Source organism: Aythya fuligula, chromosome 10 (genome assembly GCF_009819795.1).
Source record: "Aythya fuligula isolate bAytFul2 chromosome 10, bAytFul2.pri, whole genome shotgun sequence".
NCBI classification, from domain to species: Eukaryota; Metazoa; Chordata; class Aves; order Anseriformes; family Anatidae; genus Aythya; species Aythya fuligula.
Genome location: NC_045568.1, coordinates 18,173,396 through 18,195,412, shown reverse-complemented (window position 1 = coordinate 18,195,412; position 22,017 = coordinate 18,173,396). Strand labels below are relative to the sequence as shown.

General features: G+C 38.6%; 1 protein-coding gene across 1 annotated transcript in view; it reads left to right on the top strand.

Moving 5' to 3' along the window:
- The window catches only part of SHQ1 (SHQ1, H/ACA ribonucleoprotein assembly factor), a 45,463-nt gene that overhangs the window by 1,131 nt on the left and 22,315 nt on the right, over nucleotides 1-22,017 (top strand). The window contains exons 3-11 of the mRNA XM_032194096.1: nucleotides 121-303; nucleotides 1,169-1,233; nucleotides 2,083-2,205; nucleotides 3,297-3,448; nucleotides 4,771-4,883; nucleotides 5,154-5,281; nucleotides 11,816-11,970; nucleotides 13,759-13,812; nucleotides 15,747-15,870. Coding sequence (XP_032049987.1) covers nucleotides 161-303; nucleotides 1,169-1,233; nucleotides 2,083-2,205; nucleotides 3,297-3,448; nucleotides 4,771-4,883; nucleotides 5,154-5,281; nucleotides 11,816-11,970; nucleotides 13,759-13,812; nucleotides 15,747-15,870 — 1,057 coding nt within the window. The 5' untranslated portion in view covers nucleotides 121-160. The remainder of the gene's footprint in view (nucleotides 1-120; nucleotides 304-1,168; nucleotides 1,234-2,082; nucleotides 2,206-3,296; nucleotides 3,449-4,770; nucleotides 4,884-5,153; nucleotides 5,282-11,815; nucleotides 11,971-13,758; nucleotides 13,813-15,746; nucleotides 15,871-22,017) is intronic.

The following is a 22,017-nucleotide window of genomic DNA, read 5'->3' as shown; positions in this document are numbered from 1 at the left end:
GAAGATAATTCTGTGAGAATCTGAAATGTTTTTCATACAAAATTTTCAAGAGATTCTATTTACTGTCATAAAATGGAAACTACAACATACTAACCTTTTCTTGTTTCTCTGTTTTGATAGGACCGTATAGTCAGTGGTTGCTTTGCCTGCGGCATTCATCATGATTACTCCAGCTTTTGAGCTGAGCCAGGATCCGGATTTCCTTACAATAATCATTGACGTACCTTATGCAAGAGCTTCAGAGTTCGACTTGTACTTTGAAGGGGAAGACTTTAAATTTTATTCTAAGCCTTACTTTCTCAGGCAAGTAGTAGAAGCATTTAAAAAAAAAAACTTTGGGCTTCATCAAATACATAAAAATCAGTAGAAAATGAACTTCATGTGGGATATTTCAGATCATTCTTGACTTCAGGCAGGCCATTTTTTTGCAAGGAATTCTTCCTATGGATCCATTCACTTTGTTTCCAGACATTAAGTCACCTTAAAAGGAACTTAAATAACTGCTTTTCTGAGTTTACCATACCATAGAGTTTTAGTTGTAAAGTGACAACACGGTTCTTTAGGCGCGTGTAAGTGATGTAGACCCAGATACAATATATTTGATGAAGAATGTATTTCGATGCCCAATAGCATGCGGAGAAAAGTCACGTGAGTACAGGTGGTAGGAAGTCAAGTCTATAGCTTGCAAGTTCCCCACTATGCTGCAGAAAAGGACCAAGAGGCAATCTCAGTAGGGAATTACTAAGGGAACCTTTGGCATGTAAGGGCTGATGAGTTATCAACCCTTCTTATTTTCTGTTTCCTGTGTTCTTGGATAAGCTTCCCCAGTACATGTTAGCAGACCACAAGGGGTGTTAGTAGATTGGTAGAATGCAGTGAATTAGTTGCCTCATGTCACATCACTGTAGATTAGATTCGTTTAGAATTTTTAAATTACAGAATCTTCCAAATGCTGCACATAGTGCCAAGGATGTTGTTTGTCTCTGTCGTGGCTGTGACCCTGAACTGCATAGGGATTTAGCTTTATCGCTTCCGTTAGTATCAAGAGGAATCATGTAGTTAAATTGTTTGTGTTCCTTTTGGAATGCGCCTTACATGTCTGTGTGCTGAGATGTTAAGTTGCACAACTAGTCAGGCATTCAGTCATCATCTTGCTTCTTGCCCACAGGTTGACGCTTCCTGGAAGAATTGTGGAAGATGGCAGAGAAAAAGCATCTTACAATGTAGACAAACGTATGGTTAATGTTCTTAGTATATTAGTTTTTAAGAATGTTACTAACTCTCCAGTAACTTATACTTCCTTGCACTGGAATTGCATTTAGCAAAGTATATGATACTGTAAATAAATTCAAAGCTTCTCCCACATTACGTGGTATTAAAAAAAAAAAAAAAAAAAAAAGAAATTGCAGAAATTGCTGGGGATTTGCTGTACTTAGGCTATCAGTAAGCACAAATGACATTCCATAACTGTCCTAATAATGAAAAAAATATGTACAAGTTTCCTTTGAGCCCATAGGGGCCAGACATGCCATTGTACAAAGATCATTAGTCTAGCAAATCCACAATGAAGTCAGATAGTACTAAGCAGAAATGAGGTAATCCTGAGGCAGTCTCATGACAGTCCTCTCTCTTAAGGTGGATGGTATTTCTGTAAAACAGTATTTACCTTTTGGAATAAATGCATTCGTAAACAAAACAAAAGGCTTGCAAAGCCTTTATTATGTACTGACTCGGAACAATAATCAGAATGCTAAATAGCTTCCTATGATCTTCAGTTGATGGCTTGATTGGTGGACGGATTCAGGATAAATTCAAGCTTGTTTTCTGTTGGTGTGTTATGCAATGTGAGTCAAGAGACCACAACTCATTAAATATTCTCTTCTGTGCTTTATCATAAAAATCTTTGATTTCTGTGAAACTTGTTAGGTGTGTTTAAAAGCATGCACAGAGATGGATGCACGATAAAATGCTACCTGCATGTATCCCAATTTCTGAGAGCCTTTTTCATTAGAGGAAAAATGCACATTTTTTGTTTGTCATGGTTATTTTAATATCATAACTGTATTCTGACTTTCCTTTAAGGGACCTTGACAATTCGATTACCTAAGGAGAGTCCTGGGCAATATTTTGAAGGACTGGATATGGTAACATCCCTTTTAGCACCCAAAAAATCAAGATCAGCAAAACATTTAGTGGAGGAGATAGGTAAGACAAAAAAGTCTTCGTTACATTATCGATACAGATATGTAAGAAAATAGTTAGGAAAATAGATCTACCTATATATATATATTACAAAAAAATAAGAGTATTTCTACTCTTACTTAGTCCAAGGCACAAGCGGAGTATGAGTGAGACTGGAATTACTAGTATGTATTGAAAGGAATGTCTTCAGGAGTTAGAGGTGTTGTATCTGTAGGCTTAGTTGTGATCACATTTTTTAAAGGTGTGTTTAATATATGCTAATCCTCTGTAGATCTTTGTACCCCTCTAGTGGCTGTATACAGTGGAACAATGATCTCAGACTTTGAGTGAGTGTACTCAAAAAGCTTCAGTTTTTCTTGTCTCCAGTTTTGAAATTTGTTGAATCTAGAGCAGGATCTATGATTCTTTGTTTAATCATCTGCTTGTCTGAAACACTTCAGTAACCAGTGAATGTCTTTTTTTCTTTGTTCACTAAAATCCTTTGTGACAGAAGCAGTGATTCACACTATTCCAGTGTGAACTGTGATATAGGCACATGCCACCCTTCAACCTTATAATGCAATTGGAAAATAACAGGGCTTGTGTGTGAAAGTGATACTATTGCAGATTCCAGGTGACAAGAGTTATAATTTTTTGGAAGACCGCCCTTTGGGATAGCAGCACAAGAAGTCCAATGAAACCTCACAAATTCTGAACATCCATATTTGGGAATTTGTGCGTTGCATCAACAGGAAAAAAAAAAGCTTTTTCCTAATCTTTGTCTTTTTGCCTTGTTATCTATGAATCTAGTCTGTTATAGCTAATTTTCATTCAAACTGCTTGGTTTATTTGGTAGGGAAGTTCTCAGGATGCTCTCAGTCAACTGGATAAGATAAAGGGGGATTTGGAGTTGTGCTGTTCACATTTGTCCACTGCCTCTGTTTTTTCCCCTCTTTTGTTTTTCTGGAAGTTACAGCTGATCCAGTGTAGTAAAACATTTCTTAAAGATGTAACAATGAAAAATGCTTATTTTGTTATTGGTGTTTGCCTTTCTTTTAAATTGTATAATTTTCCTACACAATAATTTTGTTCCTTTGACCATGCAATATATGCAGGTGCCTCTGCTGCATTGTCTGAGGAGGAGGAAGAAGAATTTGAATGGGAAGTAGAGCAGACCCCTTATAAAGAAACTGCAGAAAGCTTTCCACCACTACAGTACTACTATGGGTTTGGGAATCTGCGTTCGGGGGTGTTCCAGCGGCTGCAGGTAGATGCATTTTGATATTTCCTAACAAAAGTTCCAGGTAGCTTTCCTGTTGAGTAGGCTTCCTGGCTCATTCTGTAGTCAGGAAGGGATTGTTAGGTAACAGTTCTCCATTGTGCCATTCTGAGACTGAGTATATTATGCCCTTGCATGTAATAGTACAGACAGATCTTTGTTTTTCTGTGAAAATAGAGATGCTTGAATGAGTTAATTGTGTATCAGAGTTATTTCTTCTTATTATTTTTTTTTTATTGAATAAATACTTAGATTTAAAAAAACATGCAAAGTGAAGCCTTTCTACTGTTAGACTTATAAAATATTTCATGAAGAGGGCAATGCCTCGCTATCTACTATGTTGAATAAAATAAATTGAAATATAATTAGGTGGTATTTACTGGTTGAGATCATAATTCTTCAAGGTGATCGCCCACCTGGTATCTGTTAGATTTGCTGGGGTTATGCTGATGCACTGGAACTTCCTTTTGTGGATTAGTTGGCAGGGCAGGAACTTTAAAATGTGGTTACTTTGCTATTGTACATTCAGAAGTTCTTTTATTTCATGAATAGATGGAAAGTAATCTACACCCAGTAACATGCGAGGTAGGAGAATACCTTTCATAGCGTGCAAAGCTTTTGTTAAAGTAGTAGTTGATAATTTATTGTTTTTTAATGTTCTGCTTAAGTTCTTACACCGAGCAATTTTGCCAGTAGGTGCTTAAAACAAATCATATAACTGTAAGTTACGACTGCTTGAATTGTAGGATTTTAAGGGTTTGGAGCAGAAAGATTGCTATTTATGGAGAAAGTATTTGCATTCTGTTCAGACATATACACTGGTTTATTACCATGAAATTTCCGAAGTACATTTCCCATCAGCATTAAAGTACCACTGCTTAATGATATTTAAAAGGGCACTACAATCGCCTGTTAATTAATGTATGGCCACTTCAGAGCATAGCAGTAATCTCAAGAGTCACAAGAACAATAGCTATGATTTTTATCTTGCCTTCTTGTGGTTGTGTGCTTTTGTTAAACATAGCAATTGTCATTGTACTGCAAAGTAACCTGTCTGCCTTATGGTATAAAGGCGTTAATAGAGCTCATAATATTTGAAGGTCTTTAGAGTTTGTTATAATTGTAACTCATTGGAATTTTGATCTTTTATTTGCCCAGCAAAGCCTGAATTTGAAAGATTTGAAAGAGAGGTTGGACAGCATCTAGGCTTTACACTGTAATGCTTATAAGCATCCTTCATAAACTTTTACTAAATTAATCTTGCATGTTGTATCTGCAGCTTTGTCATCTCACTCTTGATGCATTTTCAGGATGAACTCAGTGATGTTGTAGACGTTAAGGATCCAGACAAAACTCCGGTATGTGAACGTAGGAAGGAACGCCTGGCAGCAGAAGCTGCTAAGTTCGATTCTGATCATTACCTGTGAGTACGGATTTATTTTATCTGGTCAAGTAAAAGTATCTCAGTTGAAATAATCACTTCTTCTATGGGTGCTTGGTTTTAAGAACACTTGTGGAAATAATAGCTTTACTTCTTATCTGCCCCTTTGTCTCATCACAGTAGGATGTTACTGAGAGCAGCCCTGAGGAGAAGGACATGGGAGTGCTGGTTGATGGGAAGCTTGACTTGAGCTGGCAACGTGCCCTTGCAGCCCAGAAAGCTAACTGAGTACTATGTCTTCTTTTTCCTCAGAGCTGACTTTTTTGAAGATGAAGCTATTCAGCGTGTTTTGAAATACAAACCGTGGTGGGTTGAGGCTCATGAAAAAATGATAGCCTTGCAGGGAGAAAGTCATCAGAAACACGACAGCAATACAGTAGGTGAGAGCATTTTATATGTGTGTGTGTGTTTGCGTGTACGTACTTGTTACAGAATAATTGCTGTGAAGCCTTGTTATGTTCTAGGTTATCATCCTTAAAGGGAAAGTATGGTGTTAGCCTACAATTTTTAGTCTGGAAGACAGACTTTAGTGCCCACTTAAAAATGTGGTGCAGACATTTCACAGCAAGTTTTCCAGCAATCAGTTGTGGAAGACTCCTAGTGTCAGCCCTTAGCTCTGTTTGATGGTCGTGTCGCCTGTGGCGCGTTTCATGTTATTTGTACAGTGCCACAGACATTCATGGTACTTATTACTGAACCGTTTTTATAGTTCCTAGAGACTTTTTTTCAGGGGAAAATCTTTGTGTCAGGTTAGAAGCTAAATAGATAACCTTGTAACAGTACTGTTACCAGATAACTGAGATTACCCTTCTGAACACAATAATTGTAGAGACTATTACAAGTTACTATTATGCATATTCTTTTATTGTCCTTCCCTCATTTCCTCTATAGTATGAAAATCCTATGTTTCTGAAGCAGATAACGATAATCCCTTTAGCAGAGGTTCTGTAACAAATAAAATATTAGCGCACTAATAAAACCTGCACTTGCACATCTTCTACAGGGGTAGAACAATGGAATTTGGGTAATGCTGTGTATTTTACTGCAAATGTAATCTGATCTTCATTACTGATCTCTCTTCAGCCTTTGAAACCAGAAATTAATTATATCCACCATAAGTGTTTGATTTAAAAAGCATTGGACAAAGGTACAAGAGGCTTGGAAACAGAATAACGAGTTCTTTTGTTTGTTTTTACCCATTCTCTCCTTAGTGAATGAAATATTGATAATGTTTGTGTAAAGGAGTATAACAAAGATGAAGAGCTGCTGGATGATTTTATTGATAAAGAATATTTTTTTATTCCAAATTAAAGTTCTAAAAAAACCCACGTGCATATGTTCTCGGACTTCAGGGGAAGCAACAATACAGAAACTGCTCAAAAGCCTGGCAAGCCTGCTAAGGAAAGTAATGCAGAAATTAGGACTTCACAAAGGCTCATCTTTTCTCTAAAGCATTTGTTAAAACAGACTTTTTTGTAATCAGGATGATCAAATAAAGCTTAGTGTGGCCTTAATATGGCAGAGTGAAGAGGCTCATGTAGTTTTGGGGATCTTGAGTAAATTTGAATAGCGTAAGTGGCCATCTGGTGTTTGGGCTAGGTAATGACAACAGGCCCCATGTGCCCTCCAACTTAGACCTCTGTTCTGGTAACAGACTTTGGATGGCAGGCAGCAGAACAGGGATCTGAAGCCTTCGGAGGCTGCTAAACCTGAATGAGTTGTGGTAAAAGAAACCACCATGAGGGGGAGTACAGGTTCCACTTGAATAGTGGAAATAAGGGCAGGAGGGGGGTCCAGGCTATTCGATCTGGAGTCTTATGATCAATAGGAGGATTAAAATGTTCTTGTATTGCTGTTATGGTTTATCCAGTTGAAGGGATTGGATAATTTGGGTCACAGATCTGGTTTATCTGGGTTACAGATCCAGGAATTCTCACAAACTGGTTGCAATTCGATTGCATATCTGCATTAATATGTTTCCTAGTGTGCATGTTGAGTAAACGGAAACGACACAGAAAATGCACATAAAAATAAGGACTGTGCTGAGTAAAGGACCTTCTTTACTACTTGAGAAACTTTGCATCATTTCCATTAGAAGTGGGAGAAATCTGAATGCATTCCAGCAAGGTGTATTAACGTACCTAGAAGGATACGGAGACAGTTGCTGGTATTAGATGGTGCTTCTAGTAAGAAGCCTCTAAACAGCTGCTGAGAGGGTGAGGTACTTCCACACACATGGCTAGCTAAGAGACTACAAGTTTTATGGTGTTTAAAACTGCTTACAACTCACAATAGGTGTGAGCTGACGGCTGGAGCAGCTGATTTCCAGAAGTCCTGTCTGACCTTGACTTCTCTATGGTTCTGCGAGTCTGACCACTGAGCTGGCTCTCTGTAGGTAGCACGTTATCTCAGTACCCCTAACACAACACATGCAGAGCCCTAAGTTTCACAACAGTCTTGAGATACAGATATTGCACCCTTGAGTGCTGAATACTCCGAGCCTTATCTAGAATTTAAGTGATGTGATCAGCTGTATAAAATTTTAGCCACATGGTAAGAAAGCATCGTCCTGTTTAGGGATTAAATTGTACTTCACTGTACTGAGGAGCAATTTGAAACGTGTTAATGAGAAATGGTAGTTTAAAATAAGTAAATGAAGTGATTAAAAAAGTGAGGGTAGTCTCAGTATAGCAGTAAATTTGTGTGTGAGATTAATTTGCACAATTCGTTTAGATGTTAATGTATGAATACACCGTCCCACTGTAACAGGAAGAGGCATGATTTTGGCAGTGCAAACATAAAATGCTTTAAAATCCAAATTAAGTTGCAAATTTAGGATTTGATAAACAGCAGCAGCAGATGCTGCTTTTCAGAAAGCGACTATGGATTGTTGTGGAGGCATTGTTAGATAAAACATTGGTAATGCCAATGGACAAAGCACAGGCTTAATATAGCAGAAAATGTAATTATGATTTCACTTGTTCTGATTACCTTGTACTATACACTTGTATTTTTGAATTAGGAAAACTAGGTGGTGGTTTTGACATGCTAATAATTAGTTTTAGGCCTGGATAATTTATTCTTCAAGATCTTTATGGAATTGATGGATCTTTATTTGTAAACTTCAAGTATTTTCTCCAGAGAGAAATTTTATTAAGAACACCTGGTACTTTGCAGTAACTAAGTTAATGAACATCTTGCAGCGTTTACCTTTGGGAATTGTCTAGTCTTGCTGCTTCTTTGCTCTTGTCTGGTAGACTTGTTTTTTCTGTGATTATGGTCCAGTTGTATATGTCAAAATGCTTCAGAGTTTCTCTTTTAGAGGAGGAAAAGTCTCACCTTTCATGAAATTCACTCAATTCACAACTTCTTTGCTTTCTACTTAGAACCATTGTTGCCATTTTACATATACCTCTGGAATATGGATTCTAGGGTATCTAACAGGTATTCAGTAGTACAATTAAAAATGTTTGCTGTCAGTGTTGGGCTGTTCCTTAACCTGGATGAGGGAGATCTCATTGGCAACTGTCATCAGCTGTGAGACAAACATCCACTTGCAGTTGTTAAGTCACTGATTAAGAACAGTGGAAGGTGACTTCTTGGTAGTAGATCCAGTACTTGATATAGTGAGTGTTTGGAGGAGAACAGAAGTGATCCTGATGCATGCCCATCTTGGTTGCTGCTTGCAGCAAGCACAGTGAGATGGACCTAGAAGTTGGCGAGTGCTGGGGTAAATGACTTACATCCTGCAGAAAATGTGTTCTGTGACACAATTCTTTCAAAGCATGAGAGTCGTTAGTTTCTTTGTAGCAAACTGCTTTACTTCTGTAGTCCCTGGAAGTGATTTTAAGCTTTATGAATGTGATCTGATGTAGAAGTCTTTGCTTGCAGACTTGGGCTTTTTTCCTGTGTTTTTTTTTTTTTTTTTTTTTTTCTTTCAGAATTTCTTTTGTTCCTTTAGCTTTGGTTTTACCTCTGCTTTTTTGTGTTTCTCTTCGGGATGAAAGTGCCACTTGCATATACTATTAATAATAAATTGTGTTCTACTCCAGGAGAGGGTTTTCTGTGGAAAGCTTGCTGAAATTGGAAATGCCTTTTTTCTTCCTAATTGGATCTCCTAACTGTAAACACCCTGTTGTGATACCTCATTAAACCCACCCTACTGTAGCAACTTTCAGAGTGGTTTTATGCTATATTTTTCAGAAACTAATTTTTTTTTTTTTCCAGTGTGCTACAACATTGCACATATGGTTTTATGGACAATTTTAATATGAATGATGGAGGTGACTCGCTGAACAATCAATGCATTTTAAGAACTTGCCAAGAAATTTGCTGATAGAATATAGATGTGCCATCTAGGTTGGTGATTTAGGGGATAATACTGAGCTGCATTGCATTAATGGGAAAACAGAGTTGAATTGCCACAGTCTCACTAAATTGTCATTTTGTACTAGATCATAGCAAATGGAAGAGATCAGCTTTCTTAAGATGACATAAAAGCTGGAATTTTTTTGTGGGAGCTTGTAAATAAATGGAGACTGGCTCCACTCCAGAGAAATGTTTTAGCTCGTAAAGAAGTTTCCATAGGAATTTAAATCAAGCATTTCATGGTTATGAAGCTGAAACGTTTAAAAAGTTCATAAAGAAGAAACATTCAAAAATGTTTTTCTTAATTTGTAATTTGATGCCTCAATACGAGGTGTGTGCATATGTATGTGCCTTGGGTATCACAGACATTTGTTTGAAAACAGTTGTAAAATTAGAAGTCTTGTAGAAAGCTCCTTGGATGAAGAAGTTCACGTGTCTTGTAGCGGGGTAGCATCTCTGAGAATGTGGATTGTATAAATTGAGGAGAAACATCTCTAAGCACCTTCATGATCATCATCCTTAGAGTAGCGAAATGAGTAAGGGATGTAAAAAGAAACGTGGTTTACCAGGAGTTGTAACCTCTCTCTGTAAGCTGTGCTGTAAGCTCTCCTGAGGGATTTGTTTGTGTTCCAAGGGTCCGGGGCTCTGCTACGTCCCAGCCGCGTAACCTTGGCTCACACTGACGGCTGTGAGAAAGTCCACAGAAAAATCGGAGTGGTAGAATTACGGGTAAGGTTGTGGAGGCAGGATTGTTAGTGGCTTAAGGATTCCAGAGCTAAATGGTGATGTGGAAAATAGGGAGTCGAGGTGGGAATTGTTGGGTTATCAGGTCAAGTTGTTAGTGCTAATGAAGCTGGTGGAAGATGGCAGCTCAGTAATATTTGAGGATCTGTCTTGGAGAGCTGCAGAAGCTGACCTTTCCCCTTCTGACTGGTGCCTGGCTACCAGGGACTCCAGGCGCTTTATCAGGGTGCTGAGTGTACTGTCCAGTATCAACCCCTCGTCCTGGTGTGTTGCCCAATAATTGCTTTTTGTTTTTAAGTTCGGGTGTTTTGCTTGCTGCCTCTCTCTGCCCCCAGCTGAGTATGGCAGAACATGGTGACTCAGAAAAGAGGTGGTAAAAGAATAACTGAAGAGAGATTTCAATATTATAAGGTGTTGTTTTTTCTCCTTTCCTAGAATAAATCAAATTCACTAAGCTAAGGGGCACACCACATATCCACTCTTGTGCTTAGGGCTTGTTATGAAGGTGTAAGGAGAGCGCTGCATTAGGCTTGTAGCCATCTTCTCAGAAATCTCCCTAAATGACTGCCATCCTTAAATCAGGCTGGTTCCAGTTTTGCTGGTACTTGCAAAAATAGTGGAGTGGGGCTTCTGCAATGCAACAGAGCATCAGCTGGTAACACAGCTTTCTCCTGTCAAGTCGCTTTGTGTCTGTAACTTTCTCTTGTGGTGTGACCAAAATGTGTCTGCCACATCCATCTGACTCAGTAAATCAGAGCCTGTTGACACGGAGCGCCTGCACGCCACGCTGCCTGGATGAAAATCTCTTAGCTCAGGCTTCTAGCTGCTTTAATTTTACTAAATGACTTCTCGATGTACTTCGAGTTTGTGCAGAGATGGCTTTTAGTCAGTTATCTCCTTAATCTGTGCTGTTATTTCAAGGTAATTGTGACATCCTTCCTGAAGTGCTTGAAGTACTCTTCAGAAAGTTTGCCATTCAGGATGCTCCTTCAGCTCTCCATGCCTGCACCACAGATCCCTAGAGCAATATTTTGATGCGTTATTGCAGCACGCCTGCTGTGGTGGTGCCTTCCTCTTTGTGCATCCCAAAGAGAAGGAGCTGGGTGAGGTGCTTCGCTGCCTTGGCTCAGTATAGCTGCTGTTAACTAAATGAGGTACACTGAAGGTGAGCAAAATGCGATGGTCACGGACAGTGGAAACCATAGCTCTTTGGAAATAATTGCAGCTTTCATACTGCCATCACTGGGATAGGATTTAATCTTTGATCTTCCTTAAACACCAGGAGGATATTATCGGACAGTGTAAATGATGCTCCTAAATCATGTATCTAGGTCCTGAGTCAAAATTTGACGTTTAGAAATACGAAATTATATCTTTCCTTTTTTCCCTTCCCTATTTATTTAGTTCTTACACTTTGCTAAATTAAGAAAAAACACTTGTTTTCTTCTGTGTTCTTCTTATCCTGTACAACATGGACTTAGTAAATTAAAATTCCTTCAGGTCCTGATCATGCATTTGCTACTCTGAGTTACCAACACGTCCACGGAAATCCTTGGTGCTTTCTGAGGGCTTCAAAATTGCTGGTGTATACATGTAATACTTTCCAGGGCTGGAGCTTCACTTTGCAAAGAGTGTATCAGTTTAATAAATAATGAAGAATAATTTAGGCTTTTTCTTGAGTGATGAGTGACTTGTAAGTAGTAATGCTTCTTTTTAAAGATACTGTCGAAATAGTATTACCACCCGTTAAATCAAAGAGTCAGCTTTAAATTCGTAATCAATTATCCTTTTACTTTATGTAGTTGTCTTCACTGAAGAAGAGAAAGAACAGCTGAGAAGGTTCACAAATAAATCCTATCTTCTGGATAAAAGAAGCCGTCATCACGTGTATCTGAGCTTAATTGATATCCTTCTGGCATATTGCTATGACATCTGTGTCAACGAAGGAGAACAAAATGTAAGTAATTAAAAAAAAAAAAAAAGAAAAAAAAAAGAAAAAGATAAAAGGAAATGCACTACGTCTTAGTAACCTGTTGCCAGACCCTGTTTGGTTGTTTGGAAAACTTAACTTTCAAAGTGAACTTAGTTCCAAGTGTTTCAAAATACATCATTGACTAAGTTACAATGCAAAACATTCCTTCTCTAGATTGAGCTGTTGGGATGCAATTCGGGATTATTGCAATTTCTAAATGCTGCTTCTGAAGCAGAATTCTAGCTATGGGAGCAAGGTGAAGGAGATGCAGGAGATTAAAGACACTTCCCTTAGGTTCTGATTTGTGATGTCTTGTTTATGTAAACGCAGATTTCATGAAAGCATTCTCATATAGACGGTTCTTCAGATTTTTTTTTGACTGTTTTGTAATAGGTAAGTTTGCTGATTTGGATTCTGGAAAAGCATGGAAAATCATTAATTCTGTAGGATTGAGACTATGAATTCAGTGTTTTATATAGGCAATCGGTACGTGCTTTTAACAAAATTGATTTATTTTTTTTTTTAGACTGATTAATTTTTATTTTTAAACTTGTGCAGTGAGTATGAAAAATGTTTGAGGCATTCTGGAAACTGCCGTTAGGCATTTAAAATCTTAAAATCAATACACATTTGAATACAAAACAGCAATGATTTTTTTTTTCTCCAGTATTTAAATCCTGGAGGGAAGTAGGAAGGCGGCTTCCACTTTCAGTATTCTGGTGTTTCTGTTTCTTGCATAGAAGAGCAGCCAGCTTTATTTTGTGTTTTGTATCCTAGGCTTTTTGTAAGATATAAAGAAGGAAGAAGATAGCACAAGTTTAGTGTGGTTTCTGTGCAGTTCTTTGGAAAACTTGTCTTCTTAAAATGGACCTGCTTTCCAGATAAAAACATTAACATCTCCTCTGCTGATACTAACCAAGGAGATGTTTTCTTTATGCTTTTAATCAAAATATTGCAACATATAATCAAAACCATTCTGTTCTAATCAGACTGAATTGTGAAGCATGGATTTTAGAATTGCTGGCAGAACCATGCAGACCTGCCTATCGAACAGAGTAATCACAGGATTCTTGTATTGTTTGTTAATGTTGCACAAAGGTGCATATGTGTGAGGAGCACGTGTACAAATCGTCATTGAGCTTTGCAATAGTCATTTATGGTATGTGTAGAAAACACATTCTGTCTTTGTTTCTCTTTAATAGGAAGACTAAGACATTCAGGCCACACAAATCTTTACAAAAGTCAGGGTTATAGTTGAAGGCTTCCTGGCTTTTAGTCATAATCATCCGCCTAGACCACACTACCACAGAAATATTAGGAATCTGCCACATCTTAAGAATAATGACATCTTATGTATACTGCTGGCTTTAGGACACCCTCTGAAAGCCAGAAGTCTTGAGCTGTTTTCATGAAACAAGGCATTGTAGCTTGATCTGGATTTATGCACTGGGCAGACTGACGTTTCTGTTGCTTGCTGAAAAGGGACAGAATTCCACAGAAATAATTTACTCTGTGATTGGTGTTGTATTTTAAAGGCTTTGTGCATGGGCTAGATATTCCCAATACAGAAACCATTTCAGATATTTTAACATCTGTATTGCAATAAAACTTTTAATGCTGTCCTGTGACCATTTCAATGCATATAGTGTAATTACTCCTCCATGTTCACAAAGGTTCTTAAATTGCAGCAGGAATGTTATCTTAAATAGTTTGCCAGCAGTCTTGAATGTTGAATTAGATGATATTTGCTTTATGGTCTCCACTTAAAATCAGGTTGAATCATCTTGGAACGTCAGGAAACTGAGTGCTACATTGTGCTGGCTGGAGGTGAGTTCAAACTTCTTTGTGTTACAGATTTGCAGTGTTATTTGTTCTTGGCATTGTACGTTGCAATTGAGGAAGGCTTACTCATTCAGTATTGAGTCTAAAATAACTGTATATCCACTTGTTGATAAATACTAGCAGAAATTGATCATGACCTCTGGGCTCCTAGTTAGTAGTAGCCCCAAAGGGCTCGAGCATGACCTCTGGTCTGTCTCTTGGTGCTGGGCCTTGCTCTGGACTGTTGTGGAAGAGTTGAGCTCAGTCAATACAAAAAAGCTACTTATCTGAATGATTTTGTTTCATATTTCTTGCAAAGTTAGCCAGTTGATGTGTGTTGCTTTACTCCGTCCCTTCCTTTCAGCACTGTTGTCCCATTACTTGTGGGGATTTGCTGGCTCTTTGAAATCAGCATAGACTGGAGGGAACAAACTGTTTTTTTCTATTGTGTGCTTTCACATCGTTTACTGGGAGCTCACAGGCCTCTGTAATTAAGTTGTCACAGAGCTGGGAGTGGAAGGGACGTAACCTGGCCTGTGGCCGTTTACTGGTTGTGATGGCAGCGGGCTAGAAAGGTCTGGCGTTCCATCATTCCTGAAATTACTGAGCCACGTCTCAGTTTGCGGGATCAAAAATGAGATTTCTGACAGGCTATTTGGGTTCGGTCCTATGACCACTTCTAGCAGTGGTGAGAGATTAACAAGAACTTGTTCTGTTCATAACTGATTTTCCAGGTTGGTCAGTCTGCCTCTGTGTCCGGCTGGGTGTTCTGCAGTAGCTAGTGACGGAGGAGTGCAGCTAAAATAGTGATTGCCTTATCTCGAGTGCTTGCAGATCCATACCCTAACACAGCGAAGGAGTTTTCTGCATGTGCTCATCCTATAATGTAGCAGTTCTTGGCGCAGCCTGCGCCAACAGTATACTTCACACCCAGGAAATTCAGTCTCCTGGCACCAAGCTGTTAATAACTCTATCTGTTACACAAACCATGTAGAGGCGGGTGTTTTCATCCATCTGTAAACAAAATTGCCTCAGCGATGGGTTGGTTGAACTGACTGCCATTTTTGAACTGATTGTCATGCGTACACACCTTAGACTCAAATAACAAAATATGATTAAAATGCTTATCAGCAGTCATTAAAATGAAAAACGAGTTGAGGTGGTCATATAATACAAAACAGTGCTCGCTGTCAACAAAGCACCTTTATTAATTTTAATAAATTGTGGATTCAAGGTGAAATTGGTATTTTTATTTGAATTCATAAATGGAATATTTTGTCTTTTGTAAAGCGAAAGCTGAAAAAGAAGTGGCTCTTGTAAGAGAGTGTGTAATAACTCATTAATGCCTCCGGTCTGAGTAAATTAGAGGTCTTCCTCACTCATAAACGAGGACAATGAACTGCTTTCCCTAGGCAGATATATTTATCCTTGTCTCAAATATCTATAATTTTCATGAAAGGCAGCGTCGTGTATCATTTTTAGAGATCTTACATGTACACATGTATTTTGTTAATATCATGTGTTTTTAATTTTTCTTAAAAGAAAAAAAAAATCTTAAAAGGCTTTTTATAGCTTCCCCTTAATATATATAATAATGTGGGGCAGATGGAATTTATTGCTTTAATCTAAAGAATGACAAAGTCTCAAGTTAGACATTTTATTCTAACGTTCCCTACTTTTTTAATTCAAAACCACTGAAATGTATAGGACTTCTGTTATTCTGCTCTGCAAACTAACTGCACAGTCTTGTTTCCATTTAACATGTTGATTTTCGTGTCTATCAAAGTACAGATTTTAGATGCGTAATACATAAACTACTTTTTATCTATGCTACTTTTCCTTATGTATATAAACTTTTCCCTATATATGTAAAAAGAAATAGTAGCTCTTTGTATTGAGAAGTACACAGACTAATTCAGATTTGTCATTGATATATGCAGTGTTTCTATGACATTCATGATGTTGTGGTATGTTTTGGAAGACGAGTGCTCTGCTATCCACTGCACAGACATTTCGACTTGGTGACACGTGCCTTGAATGATACAGTCATGATACTACAACTAGGTAAGCATTCAGCCACATTGTTTGTCTGTTAAAAAAAATCCACACAGACAAAACAAAACAAAAACAAAGAAACAACAAAAATACTTTCTAATCTTTTGGCCCGTTTCACCTGAACTTAGCCACGTTCCTGGACATCTGCTGGCTTTGCGAAAAGGAGACCGGGGAGTGAAGGGAACAAAATTAGTGTACTTGCCAGGAAAGAGCCTGTGAAGCAGCTCATTAATTAGGCAGCAGATAATGCATGCAGTTGGGGGGAAATTCAGCTACGTTATTCACACCAGAAAATCCACACAAGTGTTATGAATATCTCATCCTCAGAAAAAGCTTTGATCAGAGCTAGTATCTTAATAAATCAGTGTAGCCCAACTGTGATTTGTAAAGCTTTAGGGAAAAGGTCTTCAGAGAAAATTACTGTAATTATTAACATGATGTTGAATTCTAAAGTATTTTTCTTTATGCTGTATTTCTCTGTTTTTAAAGATTTTTTTTTCTGTTGATAAATAACATTAATAAAGCTTTTTTATGGTAGGTTAGATACTATAATTGTTTTAGACCCTATTCTAAAGGTGTCTTGTATTTTTTATTTCTGATATATTTCAGAGCAGAGTCACTTATTGCTACAAATGTAGCAGGAATTCTGTTGTTTTGCTGCTCTTGATCTTCTTCAATTACCTGACTGAAGGCCTCTAGGAAAGGAAAGACTAGGATTTCTGACTTTCGTGGTTTGTCTACGTTTAAAGGAAGTTCTTAAAGCATCCTCTTCAGCTGTTCCAACTGTTCAGTTCATATTCTGCTGTTCACAGTCATGAATCTGAACGGCTTCCTTAGTAGGATTTATTGTTTGGAAGATGAGTTCTTTTAATTTAACCCTTGTCAATCCTGTTAGGATTTTAGCAGAAAGGAATTTTAATGTAACATTAAATTCCTGCTCTCCTGGCCAAAGGACAAACTTTCAAAACTAAGGTTATTCCAACTTCACTTGTGCAGCTGTGCACAACCACACTTGTGTACCCATTGGTAACAAAAAGAAGAACAGATCGTGGACGTGCATCCTAACAAGGGCTCAGGATGGGGGCTCTGGCTGCCTCAGTGGTACTGGAAAGGCAGATGTGGGTCTTACAAAAAGGGATGTGTGCCCGTTTCAGCCAGAGCTGTTAACAACAGAGAGGAGGGCGGGATCTTCAGCATGAGCAGTGATTATCTCCGGGTGCTGCCCGGGAAGTTGACACAAATACGTGATTTTCTTCATGTGGCTGTAAGGCTGTTGGGAAGGATGTTAGCAAGTTAGCAGTGTGGTGATAAGAGTCAGAGTGATTATTACTGGCTGTTGTGAAAACTCTGGGTTTTATGCATCAAATTAGTCTTTCCTATTACTTTCCTATTGTCATGTGTGTTTAGAGTGAAATTTTTTTTTTTTTTAAATAGCCAACTACCAAAGTATTGGGAAAGATAAAAATTGGAAATAATACCTACCTACAGTCAGTGGGGGGGGGGAAAGTGTCAGAAGAAATGGGTTTGTAGATACTGTTTGTATGGCTAAGGCCTGTTTGTTCAATGAGAATGTTTTTGCCTTCAGATTTCACTGGAGGTCACGCCATGGTTTTGAGGGATTTCTTTTTACAGAATACCGGGCTCTGTTACCCTTCTTGTTTAGTGCACGGGATGCATCACCAACCTGATTCAGCACTGTGTTGCAATGTAGGGGTGAGGAGTGCAGGTAAAAATGACTGTCAGCTAACAGGTAATGAATGCAGTCAGACAGGACCACAAAACTATTCCCTGCTGTGCAAGAGGACAAGTGGGACTCCAAGGAAGTGTTGGGTTCAGCTGATGGCATCCTGACTTAAGTTTTCTTTACAGAGTGCTGGTAGCAGAAGGTGGGATATATAATGGTTTTGATAATAAAATCAGGGTATTTTGGGTGCAGTTTGGCCCAGGTGTGTTTGTACGTGTATTTATGTGCTCAAACTACTAGCTGCAGATTTGAAATTTTGTGTACCAGGATAGGAATAATTCAAGTGTAAAATTGAAGCAACTTAATAGACAGGTATTAGGAAAGTTGACAGTTTTTCCATACAATTTTTCCACTATTAACAAAATAATCGAGGAAATAAATATTCTGCTTTTAAAAAGTTCTTGAATTCTAAGGAAATGAACACAGTAAAATAATTTCTTGAGTACTAGTAAAGAATTCTGATGGAATTGAACTGTTTTATGTCAAGGTATTTGACTTTATTTTTTAAATGTTGGTGCTATCTTGATGTATCACTTCAAAAACACAGAATACTTCATTTTTAAGGTATTAAGGACTTTGCATGAGGTTGAAACGCTTCTTAATTTGAATTACGACTTCCCACCAAAGTGTTAATCATAAGACAAAATGCATTAAGCTGATTAATATTAAGGTCTTTAGCAGATTTTCTCATTCTGTTTTAGTTAGCAATAATACGTAAAATACTTCAGCAATGCTGTTCAAACTTCAGTGTTGTCGAGGATATGTGCTCTACTGTTCTTTGGATAATTAAAAAATGGAATGAAATAGTGGCACGTACTAGCTACGGTGCTATTTCAAGCAAAATCTGTGTTCTGCATTTATGGAAATATATGGAGCCCTTTTTCAGGAGACTTGTAGTAAGTACGTGGCACGAGCTGGTTCTGTCAGTATTTACTGCCATTGTGCTACCATTGCCTAATGCTGATTTGGAAGCCATCATCTATGAGCTAAAAATAGGGGACTTATTTATCCTCTGTGACATAAAATATGCTTCGCCTCTTTCCACGCAGAAGTTAATGCTCATAGATTTAGGGCGAAATAATTATCGCTGTTGGCTGCAGGGTAACTTATTGCCAGGAGATTTTCATTCAGAAGTCAGAAGAGTCCTTTGCTTGTTTTTCAGAATGGCATTCTTCTCTCTGCTTCATGAGATGACAAAATTTCGGTTTATTTCTTTAGGTGAATGTTCCTTCTTGCACATATGGAAAAATATACTCTATAGGCAAAGTAAAGTAAAATGAAAGGATGAATCTACTTCTAAACATTCAGTATTAAAACCAGTAGAATTTCATTATTGTGTAAAAACAGTAGTTTTGGTATCAAGTGGCAAATAGCTGGGGTTGAATTATATCAATTTCTGAAGTCATGTGTGGGAAGAACTGAATTTCTGAAACAATCTAGAACTCCAGCTGTGGGCTGCCCCCTGCCAGCTGTGGTAGCAGTGAACTCCAGCACAACCCAGTGATCTGCAGCCGTGCTCTGACTTCAGGAACTTCAGCCCTGGGTGCTCAGCCTCTGTTGCTCTTCCTCTGAGGCTGCTGCTGCTCTCATCCAGCACAAGTGGGATGATTGTTAACGTCAGGAAAGGAAGTGAAATGTCAGAGACCCCATTTCCAAGACCCCAACTTTTAATGTGTGGTGAATTTTAAAAAATGAGAATTCTAGGGCTAGAAAAGAAGTGAGACTTTTTAAAACTAGCACGTTTTAGCTTTGCTTTGGCAGGCAACATTTCTGTGAGTGAGACTGACATAACCGCCAAAAAATTCCCGTACCTGTTCATCTTTTGGCTTCACCGGTTCCCTGTTCCAGCTCTCTGTACGGTTTCACAAACACTGCCACTGGCACGTCACGAAGAGCTGTGCAGAAGGGGGAGGTGCAGGAGTGCAGCAGGGCGCTGAAGGCAGCGTGAGCAGGAATGGTGCTGGGTACTGAGCTGCAGCCGGGTGCCTGCTGGAGACTGAAGTAGGTGTATCCAAAGACAAAACATAAGGGTATGGGATTTCACAAAAATTGGCTGAGAATCATCTGTATTTCATGGGATAACCTACTTCAAGGCTTAACTAGTGTTTGTTCTTCAGTGCTTATTTTTCATTCCTGTGGTAAGGAGTTTTTATAGGGACTTATTTACTGGGTACGCGTATAAGATGCATATCCTGAAAGCAGAAGTGTGTTTGCTGTGCTTTGTGTTCCTCCTGTGTGGGATTCCCTGTTTGATGTGTTGCATGCATGTGCATACATAAAATCTCCGTGTGAACGTGTGAACCCAAGCAAATCCACTGAAGAGCTGTTTTTCTTTTCCATTTGCTTTCATTTTGTTTCAGTGTTCTGTCTCCTCAGCTGAAGATCATCACGCGTGTGTTGCTGACACTTTCATCTTTTCCCATCGTTGTTACCACATCTGAAAACCATGCTTGTATTCCCTCAGCTATTTTATTGCTGTTGTTGATCGACAACTGTACCAGGCATTGCTCTGAGCTCCCAAAGGCAGGGAGATGTGCTTCTGTCACTGCTCGGCCACCCCCTGCAGGACTTCGGCTGCCGGAGGAGGAGGAGGGTGGCTGTTGGTAAGGGCTGCTGCAGTGAAACAGAGGGAATGCCTACCTCCAGTGTAACTAAACTGCCTTTGATATAACTTTCTGCTGACTTACTTTAAATCAGTCTCCCCTGGAATGTCAGGACTGGGATGGGATTGCTGATGGCAGTGTCACAGAGTCCTTCAGAGCCATGTTTTTACCCCTGCTGTTCCCAGCCTGCCTTCACCATCTACCATTCCCACTCGTGTATCACTCAGACACAAATTTATTTTTTTATTCTTGTAACAGAAGAGATGTATGATCTTGAGAGACAACATGATGAAAGTTTAATCTACATTAATGTCGGTGTATCTTAGCAAAGAAGGGTTGAGCTGCCAAAAAAAGCAGCTGTCCTGTTTCCCATCCTATCTTGGTATGTGCAGTGTGACTTAGTAGAGATCATTTCCACAATCTGTAAATTAAATATAATTTTATATATTCCCTTTCCAGTGAAAGTATGGGGGGAAAAAAACACATAAGATTAGAGTCAGTATGTTAGTGGTAATAGCAAATTGTCTGAAAAGTCAGAAAAACGCCCCAGACCATGAATACAGACTATAGTGCCCCGTCTCTGGGATGCTTTATCTGCATACTTACTCAAAGTCAGTTTTGTAAATACAGTGTAATCTTCTGGTTGTGTTTCACAAATGAAGTGTCCCGTAGTGGTGTACAAAATCATATTTTTATTACAAGAACGTATAGCATGTTTTAAACATATACAGGATTTGGAAGTGTTCCAAGGCAGAGGTAAGGTGGGCATCACTGAAGTCATCTCTGTGCAGAAGATGCTGCATTCACCAGCACAGGCAGCTGCTCACTGTGCAGCCGTGGGCTGAAAGAGGAGCTGGGAGCTGCCTCTGCTAACACAGGCACAGCTCTGGGGTTCCTGAATGCCCATGCTGAGCAGGGATTAAGGCTGGCTAGAGCTGCAGCCTCTGTGAGGACAGAGATGTTAAGCTACAGTAATCTAAAATTGTAATTAATGAAGAAGGACTACTTCTTTGTTGAGAATTAGTGTTCGAGTCACTAATTTACATAGCTACTTGGCAGTTGAGTAAATGTAGTGGATGTTGTAAATGGTTCAGGCTGGCAGCTTGACAGCTAGAACCAAAAAGTTGAGCAAAATTTTAATTCCATGTATAATTTCTTTTTAAAAGAGCATACTTCTTTGTAGTCAAAATAGTTCGGTTTGACAGGTTTGGTTTGACAGGCATTGATGGTGATGGAATCTGAAAGTTCAGCAGTTATACTTGGGGTTGTCATTTCTTTTGCATTCTTCCCTGACTTTTCTTCAATTGCTTCTTTTCCAAAGTAGTGCTTTCTATACACATTTTTTTTTATTTTTATTTGCCATTGCTTTGTGCTCTCAGTGTTCTTTTTCTATACTGTGGTCTTCCCCATCTTTTCACTTTCTTTCTCTGTCTATATATTTTGCAGCATGGAATTACTCCACAACAAGCAACAAACAAAAATGTTGTGCTCAAACAGCAGGGGGAGTTCTGATCTTTTTTCCTTTTTTTAATTCTGTAAAATGTAATTTCATCCATGTTCAGGTTTCATAGCCTAGGAGGAGCCAGTCTCTTGGGAGAGGGTTATTAGATTCCATTTGCAGTAGTGGCTGTTTTCATTTGAATGTTTTTTCCCCCATTAAGCAGTGAAAATATTTTTTTTTTGTTGTTTAGTGTGCCAGCCTTTAACCCCTTAGCAACTCCCATCAGAAAACTGAAGGAGGAGATTTTAGTTAATTGGAATTTACACAAGGAAGAGAAGTTACTAACAAGGAATAATTGCATATGAACA